The sequence below is a fragment of the Corylus avellana genome, chromosome ca6 (assembly GCF_901000735.1).
Source record: "Corylus avellana chromosome ca6, CavTom2PMs-1.0".
In the NCBI taxonomy this organism is placed as follows: domain Eukaryota; kingdom Viridiplantae; phylum Streptophyta; class Magnoliopsida; order Fagales; family Betulaceae; genus Corylus; species Corylus avellana.
In genome coordinates this window covers 28,097,804-28,113,112 of record NC_081546.1, presented here as the reverse complement: position 1 = coordinate 28,113,112, position 15,309 = coordinate 28,097,804, and the positions used below count along the sequence as shown (strand labels likewise).

At 30.9% G+C, this 15,309-nt stretch overlaps 1 protein-coding gene across 1 annotated transcript; it reads right to left on the bottom strand.

Moving 5' to 3' along the window:
• Positions 1-5,109: 5,109 nt before the first annotated feature.
• LOC132185543 (early nodulin-like protein 14) lies at positions 5,110-6,282 on the bottom strand. The gene is made up of 2 exons (XM_059599307.1): positions 6,090-6,282; positions 5,110-5,417 (listed from the first exon to the last, which is right to left on the bottom strand). The coding sequence occupies exons 1-2, from the start codon at positions 6,280-6,282 to the stop codon at positions 5,110-5,112; spliced, it is 501 nt and encodes a 166-aa protein (XP_059455290.1).
• Between the last annotated feature and the right edge of the window lie 9,027 nt (positions 6,283-15,309).

The window sequence follows — 15,309 nt, the reverse complement described above, 5'->3', positions numbered from 1 at the left end:
ATGTTCCCCCCAATGACAAAATTACCCTTAGTAAAATTAAAAAAAGAAAAGAAAAGAAAAAACTAAAACTTCTAGAAAAAACCTAAAACTAACAAAAAAGAAAAGAAAAAAAAATCCAAACGATGGCCAATTTTTTTTTTTTTTTTTTTTTAAAAAATCAATTTTATAAGAAAAAAATTAAAAAAAATTCGATTTTTTTTTTTATAAAAATTGAAAATTTTCGTTTTTTTTTTTTTTTTTTTTTTAATTTTTGTTTTATAATTTTATTTAAATAAAAATTTATGTTTAAAAAAATAAAATTTTCGTTTAATAAAATGAAATTTTTTGTTTTTTAAAACTAAATAAAAAAATTAGTTTTTTTTTTTAAGAATAAAAATTTCCGTTTAAAAAAAAAAATAAAAAATTTTGTTTAAATTTTTTTTTTTTTTAAATATTATCTTTCAATTAAAATTTTTTGTTTTTTAAAAAATCAATTTTTTTTTTGACTTTATAGGGGTATTTTTGTCTTATTGAGAAATCTATAGGGGCATTTTTGTCCTATGGCTAGTCTTGGGGGGGACATTGACAATGTTTTGGTACTTTGGGGGGGACATTGTCACAATTGAAAGTTTAGGGGAGACATTGTCAATTGAGTGGTAGTTTGAGGGGGGTATGTGGACTTTACCCTAGTTATTTTAAAGTTATTTATTCAATTAAATCAAGTATTTTTTTTTACTAGGATCAATCATGATTTAACAACCATGACTTGATTAATGGCATTGAATGTTGGAGTAATTTTAATAGTCCTCTTATGTTACTCTTCTATCATTCAAAAAATGAAATAGCTTTTAAAATTACTATTTGATCAAAATTCGATAATGATCAATTACAAACTTAATGATGATTTTAAGAGCCGTATAATTCTTGAAGAAGCACAAGATGGACTTCTATCATTATTTTGAATGTTGGCATTCTATTAGGTCTTGCTTGGTATCGTGGAAATACCATTCGTATTTTAATATTATAATCCATCAATTTCATTGGCTAAAAAACCTCTTTGTGGTTTAATGATATAGAATAAAGTATTGGGAAAATTTCGCTTACCTCCTGTATATGCCGTTGTTTTTACAATCTTGACATTGAATTAGCAAAAGTTGCAATATGAGCATATCATTTTTCAACTCATTTTAATTTCACCCCTATTGTTAGGGCTTTGTGTTAACTCAAACAGCTAACATGCCAAATGTCTCTCATACACCTATAAAATTTAGAAAAACATGTGACTTTCACATGCTCAATGTCTTTTGAGTCAAAGGACACATGTCATTATTATAAATTAGATTAGAGCAAATTTCTCCGACCCAATTTGAAGGAAAACTCTGTCCTTACTTACTCCCACTCACCCCTAATGTTTCGGTACTTTTGCAATCATACTATCAAAGTTTAAAATTTTGCAATGTCGAGTTCCCATGTTTTAGAAGTTTGCAATGTCATCTTTGTTGTTAGGGTTTAACGTTAAATGAAACGGTAAACAATTGAAATGTCCCTTGTACCCCTATAAAATTTATAAAAATAGAAATTGACCCTTAATTAAAAAAAAAAAAAAATTAAAGTCGTTGGAACCAGACCCATGGCCATCATGGTCTAGCAAGGCGGTTGGTCAGCGAAGCAACAAACTTTTTATTTATACAATATCAGTAAATGTGATTACACCGATATGCAATGAGTTTCATGTAGTATTAAAATGTTCTGAGAGCTCTTTGTGGTATACAAAAATAACAAATAAGTCCTTTCACCCTACGTCCATCTAATTTTTTGATGAAAACTATTAAATGCCATGTCTATGCCAATCATATTATGACACATAGCATTCATAATAAATAAAATTTATAAATATTTTAAATTTGATTATTTATTTATTTATTTTTAAAAAAATCCGGCATCAGAGCTTGAACCCAAATAAAAATATGTGAAAATAGAATACACACACACACACATATATATATATATATATATATATATATATATATATAACCCAAAATTTTCCATTCCTATGTGTAAATAACCCAATATTGGTTTACACTCAATAACATCTTCATTGTTCAGAGTAACGATGAGTCGAAGAACACCATGTATTGACGGGTGGTGGGGGCCCATATTGACTATCATGAGATCTTTTCTTGTAGTTGGTATATTCAAAAGTTTTTCCTTGATTCATTCTTCCATGAATTGCGTAAAACGAAAAAAAAAAAAAAAAATCATCTAAATTCAAGATTTAATAAATCAAATAATTAAAAATACTCTTCAAATTAACGAAAAATTAAAAATTAACAAATTCTTGATTCCTGAATACCCAACCTATTAATTAAGTTTTTATAATGTACTCTATTTTTCTTTGACAAATAAGACAGCAGCCGTTGACGTTTCCCAGAATTTTACGTAGACCTCTTTGAGATAAACCCCTATTACTTGTATCTCTTTTGTGCGATTAAGGAATGGTAACCGATTTCATAAATCTATGGAGTTCCCCCAAATAATTTATTTATCTTATATCTTATTATTAATCACATATTTCGTATAGCTAGAACGACCCTCACAATTTGCAAATACTAATTTGTTAAGAATTAATCGGATTGAAGCTATAGCGTCATCATTTGCTGGAATCGAAATATTTGCGAGATCAGGGTCACAATTTGTATCGATTAAACAAATCGTTGGAATTCCCAAAATGATACATTCCTGAAGAGCTGTATATTCTTCTTGCTGATCAACGATTATTACAATATTAGGTAATCCCGTCATATATTTAATCCTGCCCAAATAGTTTACAAGTGAGATAATTGTCTTCAACATAGCTGAATCTCGTTTCAGAAGACGATTGAGTCTCTCCATCTTTTTTTCCATTCTCAAGTCCCTGAACTTATGAAGTATCGTTTCCGTAGTATACCAATTCATTAACATACCACCGAGCCATTTTTTATTAACATAATGACAACGAGCCCTTCTTGCAACCCGTGCTACTGAATCAACTGCTTTCTTTTTGGTACCAACAATTAAGAATTGTTTTCCCCTACTTGATGCATGGCGGCTTGTTCGAAATCATAATAACCTATTCTTATTTAATCGTCTAGGTTAAAGTACTCAATCATTCAATATTTTTTAGTTCTATAGGAAACATTTAAATTCATGAATAAAGAAATTGATGAATAAAAACTCGTTTAAAAAATAGTGATTTAAAACGTATTTCCAATAATAATCCTTATTTTTTTTATTATTTGTTTGACTTAATTTAATATTTGGAGTGTTAAGTTTATTTAACTTAACATTAATAAATTAATTAAATTGGGTTTGGGTTAGGTATTGGGCGTATCATATAAAAAAAGAGTTTCGATTTCTATCGTAATTGCACCCTACTTAAAATTAGAATAACTCGTTAAAAATTAATACTTAATGCATATATTGATCTATCTTCCCTAGCCCAAGCAACTATAGGATCCATTTTTTTTTTTAATTTTTTTTTTATGACCTAAATTGATATATTTCTTGTATAAAATATCCATTGATAAAAGCTTCTTGTCCCATTTAGGCGGATATTTTATACGAGGTATATAAGGTATATATAAGGATAAGGAGTATATATATATATATATATATATTGATAATTATTGTTTAAAATGATTGTTCAGAAAATTACAAAACAAGTTTGAAACTAAAAAAAATGAGTTTCAACAACTCATTAACTTGAATTTGGATTAAAGATCTTTTATATATATATATATATCGGACGAAGACGAAGAAAAGAGTTTTTATTTTTTTATGGTCTTTGTTGGTTAGTGAATGACTCATGAGCACGTACAGGTTGCAATTTCGATTTCTCATATATATATCTCACTATGTTTGGTTACAGAGAATGAAGACGAAGAAAAGAGTTTTTATTTTTTTTTGGTCTTTGCTGGTTAGTGAATGACTCATGAACACAGGTTGCAATTTCGATTTCTCTGGTTGTGTAAGTAGCCAAACAAAGGAGAAAGTGAGAAAATATAGTTGGTTTTCATTTCAAAGATTTGAACATATGATACTGACAATAATGTTAGAAACAACGATGGTCACAAAGGGTTTCTCTGCCGTCCATGTTCCATTGTTTTTAATTTTTAATTTTTTAATTTATATATTTATATACTTTAATATTTATAAAGTTTTTTAATTATGGGTAACACTTGGCGTTGTAATCTAATTGGTGCTAAGATAGTATTTAACGGTTTCTAGCTATATATTAAAAATTAAACGAAAGTTGGGTCCATGAATGTATTTGTTATTTTTGTATACCATAAGAAGCTCTTAGAACATTTTTATACCACAATGAGCTTATTGCGAATTGGCGGTGTACCCACATAGACTGATTCTGTAATTTTATTTTATTTTATTTTTTTAAATGGGTATTTTGTCATCCTCTATTAGGACTTAACAGAAAATTATAACGGAAGGGTGACATTGCAAATTTTTAAAAATTTTAGGATATGATTGCAAAAGTGCCGAAACATCTTGAGTGTAATCGAAGCCTCCCGTAAAGTATTTAAAAATTACACGACTTCAACATAGTAACTTCTGATAATTCAAGATCAATATTGCAAAATAAGTGACACAACGGAAGGTGTAAGTGAAGTTTCCAATAAAAGTATTTAAATTAGACTACTTATGATAAGAACTATTAATATAAATAAAACTATTTGGAGAGACTTCACTTAATCCACCATTCTAACTTTTTCAATTACCATTCTAACTTTCAATTTTTTATAATTTCACCCATCTGTTAGCCTTTATTTTCCAAAGTTTCACATCTGTCTTTGATCTTTACCAAAATAAAGCAAACTGAAAACATGTAATATCCATAAATATTTTACATAAGACATAAGAAGCTAATCCATATAACATGTAATTAGCCTAGTTAATTTTCCAAACTTCACATATGTCTTTGGATCTTTTGACAAAAACAAAGCACACTGAAAACATCTTCCTCATATATCCATCTGTATAACATATAAGATCGATATAAGAGGCTAATCCATATAACATGTAATTATATATCCTTTATTTATTTTCCAAAGTTCACATCCATCTGTCTTTGGATCTTTACCATAAAATAGACTCATGATCAGGAGGTCTTGTTGGCGCCGGAGGCACCGCTGGGTACGATGTGGTCGGGGCCGGTGCCATAGCCAGAGTGGGGTGCTTTCTATCAGAGATGACAACCACAGCTAGCTTCTGGCCACCCTCACAGAACCCCTCAGTGCGACCGATGAAATAGAATGGTCCTGATCGGTCCAACTCAACCTTGGTCCTGCCATTTTCGTATTTTTCAATTGGCTTTGTTACGTTGCAGCTTTTGTAGTCTTTCTTTGTCACTCGTAGTACTGCGTCAGTCTCGTCATACTCAAAGACTATGCACACAAGAAAACAATATTAGTATTGGATGCCATACAAATAATGTCAGAAAATATTAATTAAATGATATTAAATTTACTATTTTTTAGCTTAAGCTTTTAGAATATGAAGTAGGTTTCGAAAATGGCGCTACTGGAATGGTACGTAGTGGGCTTTGCTTTGTAAACCCAAAGAAAACCCGGCACTATATATGCGCCAAAAGGCCCAATACCCCTCGCTAAGCCCAAAGGCCCACGAAAGAAAAGGACCACCAATGCACCACTGCTCTAGTTTAGCAAATCTACGAAGATCACGCAGTTAAATCGACTACACGTGTCAAACAAATTTGAATAAGGTCAGAACCACCATATAGCCTCTCCAAAGGCTGTTGTGGAGAAAATCTGCCTGGTCAACAAACTCCATATTTTGGGGAATCAAGTGAGTTTCTTCTGCAACTCGCATACCCAGCCGCTTATATATAAAAGGAACGGCCTACCACTTTATCAAATACACGGTGACATCTATTTTTACTCTCATCTTATTATTTTTAGGAGTAGTATGCTGAGTGCTCTCCTAGTATTCTCTTTGTCCTCCTAGTCCGATATTATTTAAAAAAATAATGCTATATAAATAACGGATGAAAATTTAATTTTGAAAAAGATCGTAAAATGTATGAGATGGATGATTACTAAGAATATCGCCGACAATGAATCGGTTTGTCTCGGCCCACTTTTGGATGGACTCAAAAGACGATATTGGAATTCCCCATGAACATTTGTCGCCCCCCACCACGTACTCTCTGGCTTCCATGGAAGTAAACAGCATAAGAAGCAAAGTACTCATGAGAATCCAAAATGGGATTGTGGATCTCAAGGAAGCCATTGATTCAATCACACAGATTCAGAGATGAATATATATTTTGAGAATAAAACTCCAGTTAATGCTGAGGGTTTGATGCATGCAACTGTTTCTTAATTTATATAAAGCCATTAGATATATATATGGCTAGCTAAGGTGTTGGTTCGGAGCACACAAAGGCTAGCTACTCAATTTTCAAAGCGAGGTTTGATACGGACATAACACAAATCCAACTCATGGCCAACTTCTCTCCTACGTATAAAAAAATTTGAATTTTAAACCAAACAAATTGTATTTTTTTCCAAATTTTCGGAATCCCAAAATCCTCTCTTTCAATTTCTTTTGTTGTTAAATGACACGTAAGAGAGAAGTTGACCATAAATTGGATTTATGTTGTGACTTTAACATTTTCCTTTCAAAGCAACCCTTGCATGCTGCTAGTAATTAATTAATCATAGAATAATATGATAATTGTAATATTATTTTGAGTGTTTCTAAGGGTATTATAATTTTTACTATAAATAATGCATTTTATTTTTTAATATTAGCGACGACATACTTGTCCTCGCTTTGTTGCCAAAATTTTTCCTGCAACATTCGCACCGCACAAAAAAAAAAAAAAAAAAAAAAAGGGCGAAAAAATCCAATTTTTTGTTTATTAGCGACGGCTGTCTGTTTATAAGACAATTTCTTATAGTGTTAATATAACATGAAAATTAACATAAATGGTATCTACCACGTACACGTCAGTTACTAAAATGTCACTTACGTGGCAATCAACATGACACATATTATGTTTTAAAAATTAACGTGACAATTCACCTTTGCACATACCACTTTCTTATTATTATTTTTTTATACCAATTATTTAGCTTTTTGTTCTAATTAGTAATATATATGATGATAAGTAGCTTGCAAAAATTATAAAATGACACATTTGGCTGTCCAATAAAATCGCAAGGCAAAAGTGATACTCCGTGCATAGCTCTTTAGCTGCAATAAGAGGTAATAAATATTACTGGACCACTAGCATATGCCAATCAAATTTGGTCATCCCCTGCATACTTCTGAATTCTAATCCTTTGATGAAATAGTCATAGTAATTGTTAGAATATATAGAAAATATATTATGCTTTCGTGTATTTCATAATTACATTGATATTAAATATTTTCTATTATTTTAGAATTTGGCTAAGGTTAAAATGTGTTATTTGTAAGCGTTTTACTTTTTGTGGTTAATTGAATTTGGCTAAGATTCAATTAAACAAAAAAAGTGAGACAATAATATATATATATATTGAGAAGAAAATTCCAGTTAATGCTGAGAGTTGAGACATATATATGATTTTGGTTCTTTATATATATATAAATTCCACCCTTGCAGATTTGAATCAAGATTCACTTAATTAACTACTCATTCCCTGTTAGAATATATTATGATAAGAGCTATGTTAAATAAAACTATTTTGTAACTCTTTTATAACTTTTAATTAACGTGCTTGGAGATACATTAACCACTAAAAGAAATAATTTTCATTAAATAAAGTTATATATAAATTATAAATGAGGTAGATATATATAGAGTAATGCTACAGCTACAACTCATATAATTCTAATATAACTTGCTAATCAATTTGTTGTAAAAAAAGTTTTAGGGCTAACATTTATTTTTTTAAAAAAATTATAGGACAACCAAACAAAGGAGTTAATGCTTAACTTTTTTTATTTATTTTTTTAATTTTTTGACATGTCCACACAAGAAAAGAGGGAGGGAGGATTTAAACTAATAACCTCCGCTTCGATCTACAGCCAATTGGGCTATCCCTTGAAGACAGTTAATGATTAACTTGTGAAACCCAAACAATGCATGCAAATTCTAATAATTAAAAAGAAGAACACTTGCGTAAACATAGACATAAGAAAAATAAAATTAAGGGAAAACTTTACTTATCTTATGATGTTTTGGTACTTGTACAATCATACCCTTACAGTTTAAAAAGTTATAATGCTAAGTTTCCATATTTTAAAATTTTGCAATATCACTTATTTGTTAGGATTTTTGTTAAATCTTAACGGAGGATGCCAAAATACGTCCTTGTTTTAAAAAAAATTACAAGGCTGACCCATGGTCAACCATGGCTGGGTTCCATTTTTTTTATTTTTTATTTTTTAATAATTAGTTAATTAGGGCAATTGTGTATTTTTATAAGTATTAAAAAGATATAAGAGACATTTCATATATTTACGGAGATTTAACCATAAATCAAGAAATGGTAGAGGAGTAACTAAAGGGGGCTAAAACACAGCAACCATACATCGCAAAATTTTAAAAGTTTAAAGATATAATTACAAAAGTGGCGAAACATGAGAGTTATTACTTATTAGATATAAGAAGCTAATTAATCCACATAACATGTAATTAGCCGATTATTTTTCAAAGTTCCCATCTGTCATTGTCGGAGCAGCCGCCGGAAGAGCTACAGTGGTACTGGTATGCTTACGAGAGTGCGGCTATGATATTCCAAACCAATGCCCAAGTCTTGACCAGAAACCATCCTTATGCTTAGGTTTGACAAACATCATAAACTTCTGGCCATTCTCACAGATCTTCTCACCACCATCGATGAAATAGAATGGTCCTGGCCGGTGAAACACAACGATGAAGCAGCCAGGTTCGTATTTTTCGATTGGCTTTGCTCTGTTGCAGCTTTTGTAGTCTTCCTCAGTCACTTGTAGTAATGTGGCAGTCGTGGGGGTAAACGGATACTGAAGGACTAAGTACACAAGAAAACCAATAAACAATATTAATTAGTATTGGATGAGATCACAATAATGTTAGAAATATCGATTAAATAATTAAATTTACTATTTCTTAGCTTACGCTTTTGGAGTAAAGTAGCAGTTTTTGTTAGAGTGTGTCAAGTAATTTGATTTTAAGATTTGTTGTGATTGATTGTAATCTCTTATAAATCATATTTGATTGTAATTAGATTTTATGGTAATTATTATACTTATTTAACTCAATTCTCCAATAAATAGGAGTATTATGTATTGTAAGAGATATTAATGAATAAGAGTATAATGTAGTATTTGGGCTTTATCCTATGGATGTAGCTGTAGAAGTGAAAATATGGATGCGGATAATACTTTTAGAATTTTGATATCCACATCTATATCCGCATTATGCTATTACTATTCGCATCCGCGCGGTTAATGCAAATAATAAATACGGATATTATCCGCTATTCACATTTGAGGTAATGAGCGTTTTAGACTTTGAAGTTGTCATTCTCTAATTATTGATTCTAGTAAATACAAAAAGAAGACATTATTTGTACTTGAACACTATTATTCATGTCACATTTGCTTAGAGGTGTCAACCCGGTCCGGTTTCCCGGTTTTTGGCCAAAACCGGAACCGGAACCGGGGTACCCCGGTTCTCGGTTTTGGAAAACCGGAACTGGAACCAAGACACTGGTTAACCAGGGTCCTGGTTACCGGCCGGTTCCGGTTTTACCCGGTCCGGTAACCGATTTTTGAAGAAAATTAGTTTTTGGGGCTTATTTTAGTTATTGGGCGTAAAATAAGCCTCTTTTTTTTTTTTTTTAATAAGTTAGCTCATTTTTTTTTTAAAATCTATTAGTCTTTTTGAAATGTTTGAAATGCAGAGGGGGAAACAAGAAATGGAGAAGTGAAATGAAGAAGAGGACTTAGGACTAGGGAAGAAAAATTAAAATGGAGAAGAGGAGGGCTGGCGGCGTGATGCACTGATATGAGAAAAGAAGATGAGGCCGAAGGGGACTTTAGGGGAGAGGAGAGCTAATTACCTAAATGACTAAATCTAAGCGTAAAACTGTAAAAGAATTAAAAAATATTAATATATATAATATAATATATATATTAATATATAATATAATAATATATAAATATTATTTAATAAAATAAGACCCGGTTCCGGTATTCCCGATAAAAACCAAGTACCGGAACCGGGGTACCCGGTTTTTGAATTTTTCAAACCGGAACCAGAACCGGGTCCCCGGTTTCCCGGTCCCAGTTCCGGTTTCTCGGTAATTTTTGACACCCCTACATTTGCTAATCATTTTACCAATAAATTTTCATCACATATATTATTTAATATTTAGCTTGTTGGTGACCAGAAAAAACATTTTAAATAATAATAATAATAATAATAATAATAATAATAAATGAAGAACATATAAGGCAATTAAATCAGAAGAGTTTCCTAAAATTGAAATCTAACAACATTACAAATCTAGCCAATATAAGAAACATAAATTAAAAAAAAAAAATTAAATATAATATATGCGTGTGTGTGTATATATATATATAAACAAATTAAATATTTAAGGAATGTGGATGCGGACATGGTATCCGCATCCGAATCCCCTAAAACCGCTATTTATATCCGCATTTGTGGATATTAGTTTTTACTCTCTGCATTCGCATATGTGGATAGCGGATTGCGGATAAGTGAGGATAGCGGATGCATGCGGTTATTATCCGCCCTAATTTTCACCCCTCATGTAGGTCATTCACCGAACCAAATAAATCTTTTGTATTATTTTATTATTTCAGCTTTTATCTTATTTTTATTATTTACTTATGAATTTCTTCAGTTTTTAATATGATATTAGAGCAAATATCATAATTTTAAATCCTAACTCTACAGCTCATTTCATCTATTCATTAAATATTCCATGTCGTGTAATTTGCTTTTTGGAAGGAGTATCACATATTGTTCATATAATGTATCTATAAAAAAATGCATGATAAAAATTGAAGTACAAGTCAAAATCATATTTTCAAGTAAAATCGTAGGTATTTTTTTAAAAATGACGAATTGAAAATGTGAAAAAAAAAAAAAAACATTTTCAAATTGCGTGCAAGGAGATACATTTAAAAAAATGTATGATTCTAATGATCGAATTGTAATTTTACAAAATATTTAATTATGGTTTTGAAAATTATGCTATTTTTTCAAACTGCACTTTTGATGCCATGCACTTAATTAACCAAACGACGTGATGGACAAACAGGGAGAAAGTGCAAGAAAAAAGGAAAAAATCAAGGCGGAAAAAGAATGAAACTATACAAAGAAACCCATGAAAAATGCTAAAAAATTTATAAAATTTTGGAAAAAGAGAGTTGTAAAATGAATAATGAAAAAAAAAAAAAAAATCCTCATATATATGAGAAAAGCTAGAGGGAAATCATGAGATGGATGATTACTGATCTGATCGCCGACAGTTAATTGGAGACTCTGAGCCACCTCTTGGAGGGTCATTGATGACCCTCCAGTCAATTTTGGAGTTGAGCCTGCAACCACAAACTCTCTGGCTTCCATGGAAGTAAACAGGAGAAGGAAATTGAGAATCCAAAATGGGATTGTAGTTTTCAAGGAGGAGGCCATTGATTCAATCACAGAGCTAGAGAGAGATGAATATATTGAGAAGAAAACTCAAGATAATGGTGAGAGTTGATGCCTGGTTTTGGTTCTTTATATAAATTTTCAAAAGCAACCATGCATACATGCTACTGGATTCGTAGGGGTACTAATGAAGTAACTAATCCTTGAATGAATGAAATGGTCATCATAATATTATTTTGGAATTTGGCTTACTTATAAATGATTGCATTTTGTTTTGTTTTGTTGCAAAAGTTAACGGCGAAGATCGTAAGATTGACGGAGAATTTCAGTTTTTTTTTTCTTGGAAGTAAGCCAAACTCATTAGCTTGAGTATTACAGCTTTTACTATAAAGTAATGCTATAAACTATATTTTTAGTCCTGAAGATGTAACTCAATCGGCTGGGATCACGCCTAATGAAGCGGAGGTCACTAGTTCGAATTCTTCTACCACCCTTGTGCGGACATGTCCAAAAAAAAAAAAAAAAACTACATTTTTATCCCACGACTATAAAGTTCTTACAAACTAATATTACAGTCTACGTAACACTTAATTACCACTAAAATATAAACTGTCATGTGACACATTTATCGCGTTTTACAAACTGTCATGACATCAATGGACTCTTACCATTTTCCTGTTATGTTTTACCACTTAATTTAATTTGTTATGTCCCCAATAGGTAACTCAATCGGCTGGGGACCACGCCTAATGAAGTGCAGGTCACTAGTTCGAATACCCCCTCCCTCCTCTTGTGTGGACATCCCAAAAAAAAAAAAAATTTAATTTGTTATAATATATATGTATAGTTTTTATTATTATTATTATTTTTTATTTACGTGTCTACACAAGAAGGGGATAAGAGAGAGGAAGATTCGAACTAATAATATCCACTTCATGAAGCGTAGTCTTCAGCCGATTAAGTTATTCTTGGGACTCTTTGTTCTAATTAATTAATATACATCATATTACAGAATTGGACAGTTTTACGCATATATATTATCCAATAAAATTTGCAAGGCAAGAGTGACACTCCATGGCCCGTTAGCTGCAATAAGGGTAATAATATTACTGGACCGTACGTTCGCATCTGCCAATCACATTTGGTCATCCAACACCATCTCGACATTAAATTAAAATTAAGAAAAGGGGATCGTCTTTTTTTTTTTTTTTTTTTAGACAACTATGTATTTACTCTATACTATCATGAATGTATAATTAACGTGGATAGAAAATACACCACGTGGCTCACACGTGATTGAAATTGTCCATCATACTCAATCGGAGGGATTATTGATTCAATCACAGAAAGTGAGACCCTTCCCTCCCCGTTAATCCTTTCTCCTCATTCAATTAAAAAAAAAAAAAAAAAAGAGAAAATCACAGTAAGTGAGACGCAGACAGATGAATATATTGAGAAAAAAAATTCCAGTTAATGCTGAGAGTTGAGGAATGGTTTTGGTTCTTTAATTAAATGTAAAGCCATAAGTTGGGACCCAGATGGCTATGGTGTGGGTTTGGAGTGCAAAAGGTTACTCAATTTTCAAAAGCAATCCATGCATGCTTCTGGATTCGGAGGGCCGGGGTACTAATTAATTAATTAATCCTAGAATGAAATAGCCATCATAATTAATATTATTTTAGAATTTGGCGTACTTATCATTGGATATTTGCACAGCAAATATTAAAGTTGAAGGTTGTAAGATTGGGGGAGAATTTTAGTTTTTATTTTATTTTATTTTCTTGTATTTATTTTTTTTCTAGAAGCAATCTTCACCGTTAGATTTTGTATAGAAAGATCTTTAGTGCTGGTTTTTTCACTCGAGGTATGCCAAATTCATTATTTTGAGTGCTAGTAGGAGTATTATAATTTTCACTATAAAGAAATTTAACAGTTTATGTGACACTTATCACGTTGGCTATTAAAATGTAAACTGCTATGTAGGGATGGCAATTCATGTTTGCGTGTTAGTTTGGGGTCATTTCGAGGCATGTATATAAGACTGTATCAGTCAATTATAATTAACCCGACCCATTTAATTAAGTGGGTCAAATCCCTCAACCATCACCATATAATTTTGTATTGGGCTTGTGCCTGTTTCGCAGGTCATATCAAAAATTGCCTACCATTATGTCGCATTTCGGGTTTAGGTCGTATCGAAATATGAGTTTAAGACTATTTAGGTCAACTATAACCTGACCTATTTAATTAAATGAGTTAAACTCAACAATCCTAACATTTTAATTTCATGTTGAGTTCATGTCGAATTTTCGGATCGTATAAAAAATTGTCAGCTCTACTACTATCCACATAACATTTATTGAATTTTTATACATTTTTTATATTTTTTATTCTCTAATCTTTTTTGCAATGACAAAAGATTAAGTACTATATATGTGTCCTCAACGGATAGCTCAATTGGCTATAGACCACATCTCATAAAGCGGTGGTCATTAGTTCGAATTCACCCTCTCTTTTTCCTTGTGTAGTCATGTAAAAAAGAAGAAGAAAGTAATATATATATATATATATATATAAAATTCACTTATGATGATAAGTTGCTTGCAAAAATCACAAAAAGACCCCTTTGGTTATCCAATAAAATCGCAAGGCAAAAGCTATATATATAGCTCGTTGGCTGCAATTAATAAGAGGTAATAAATATTACTGGACCACTCCCATGCATATGCGATGAGAACAGAAATACAGAGAATTTATTTAGTCTAAAATGAGGAGTAATATTATAAATTTTATCCTTCAATTTTAATATTATGACAATATTACTCCTCATTTTATACTAAAATGAAAAGATATTATTCCATGCAAATCACATTTCATCATCCAACGCCAAATCAACAATAAATTAAAAGTCATTAAAAAAAAACATTAAATTAAAAGGTATACTTACCTCCTTGAACTGACGCCTAATTTGTAATCATCCTACTAAATTTTAAAAAGTGACACTCAACTTCTTTAATTTACATTGCACTTTCAATTTGCCCCATACGTTAACATTTTATGTGAACTTGGATAGAAAATACACCATATTAGCCACACGGGAATGAGATTGTCTATTATACCCCCATCAAATTGTGTGAAAATACAATTATAACCCTTAGATTAAAAAGAATTAAAAAAACCTCCCTTGGCCATGGAGATCCATGTCCAGGCGATTGGTTTTTGGTTGTAAAGTACTATGGGGACAGAGTTTTCTTTTAAATTGGATTGGAGGAATTTCCTCCAACATATTCTATAAAAATGACATGTGTCATTTGATTCATATATTGCATTTTTCGTACAATTAAGTTAATAGAAAATGATATGGAGCTGGCAAATTAAAAGTACATGGTAGGTGTGTTCAAGAGTTATAATTTATTTTATAACTTTTAACATGTGTTAACAGGTGACTGGAGATACATCCACACTAAAAAAAAAAAAAAAAAGAAAAAAAAATTCAACACCCTCCAATCAAATGTTGCCTCGTATTAAAATTGCCTATTTATAGTTTGATTTAACCTAAATCCTAACTAAGAGTGAGTGTAATTAAAACTTGATAACCCGACATTACAAATTTTTTAACTTTTAAAATATGATTATAAAAATGTTTTGAAACATTATAGGGT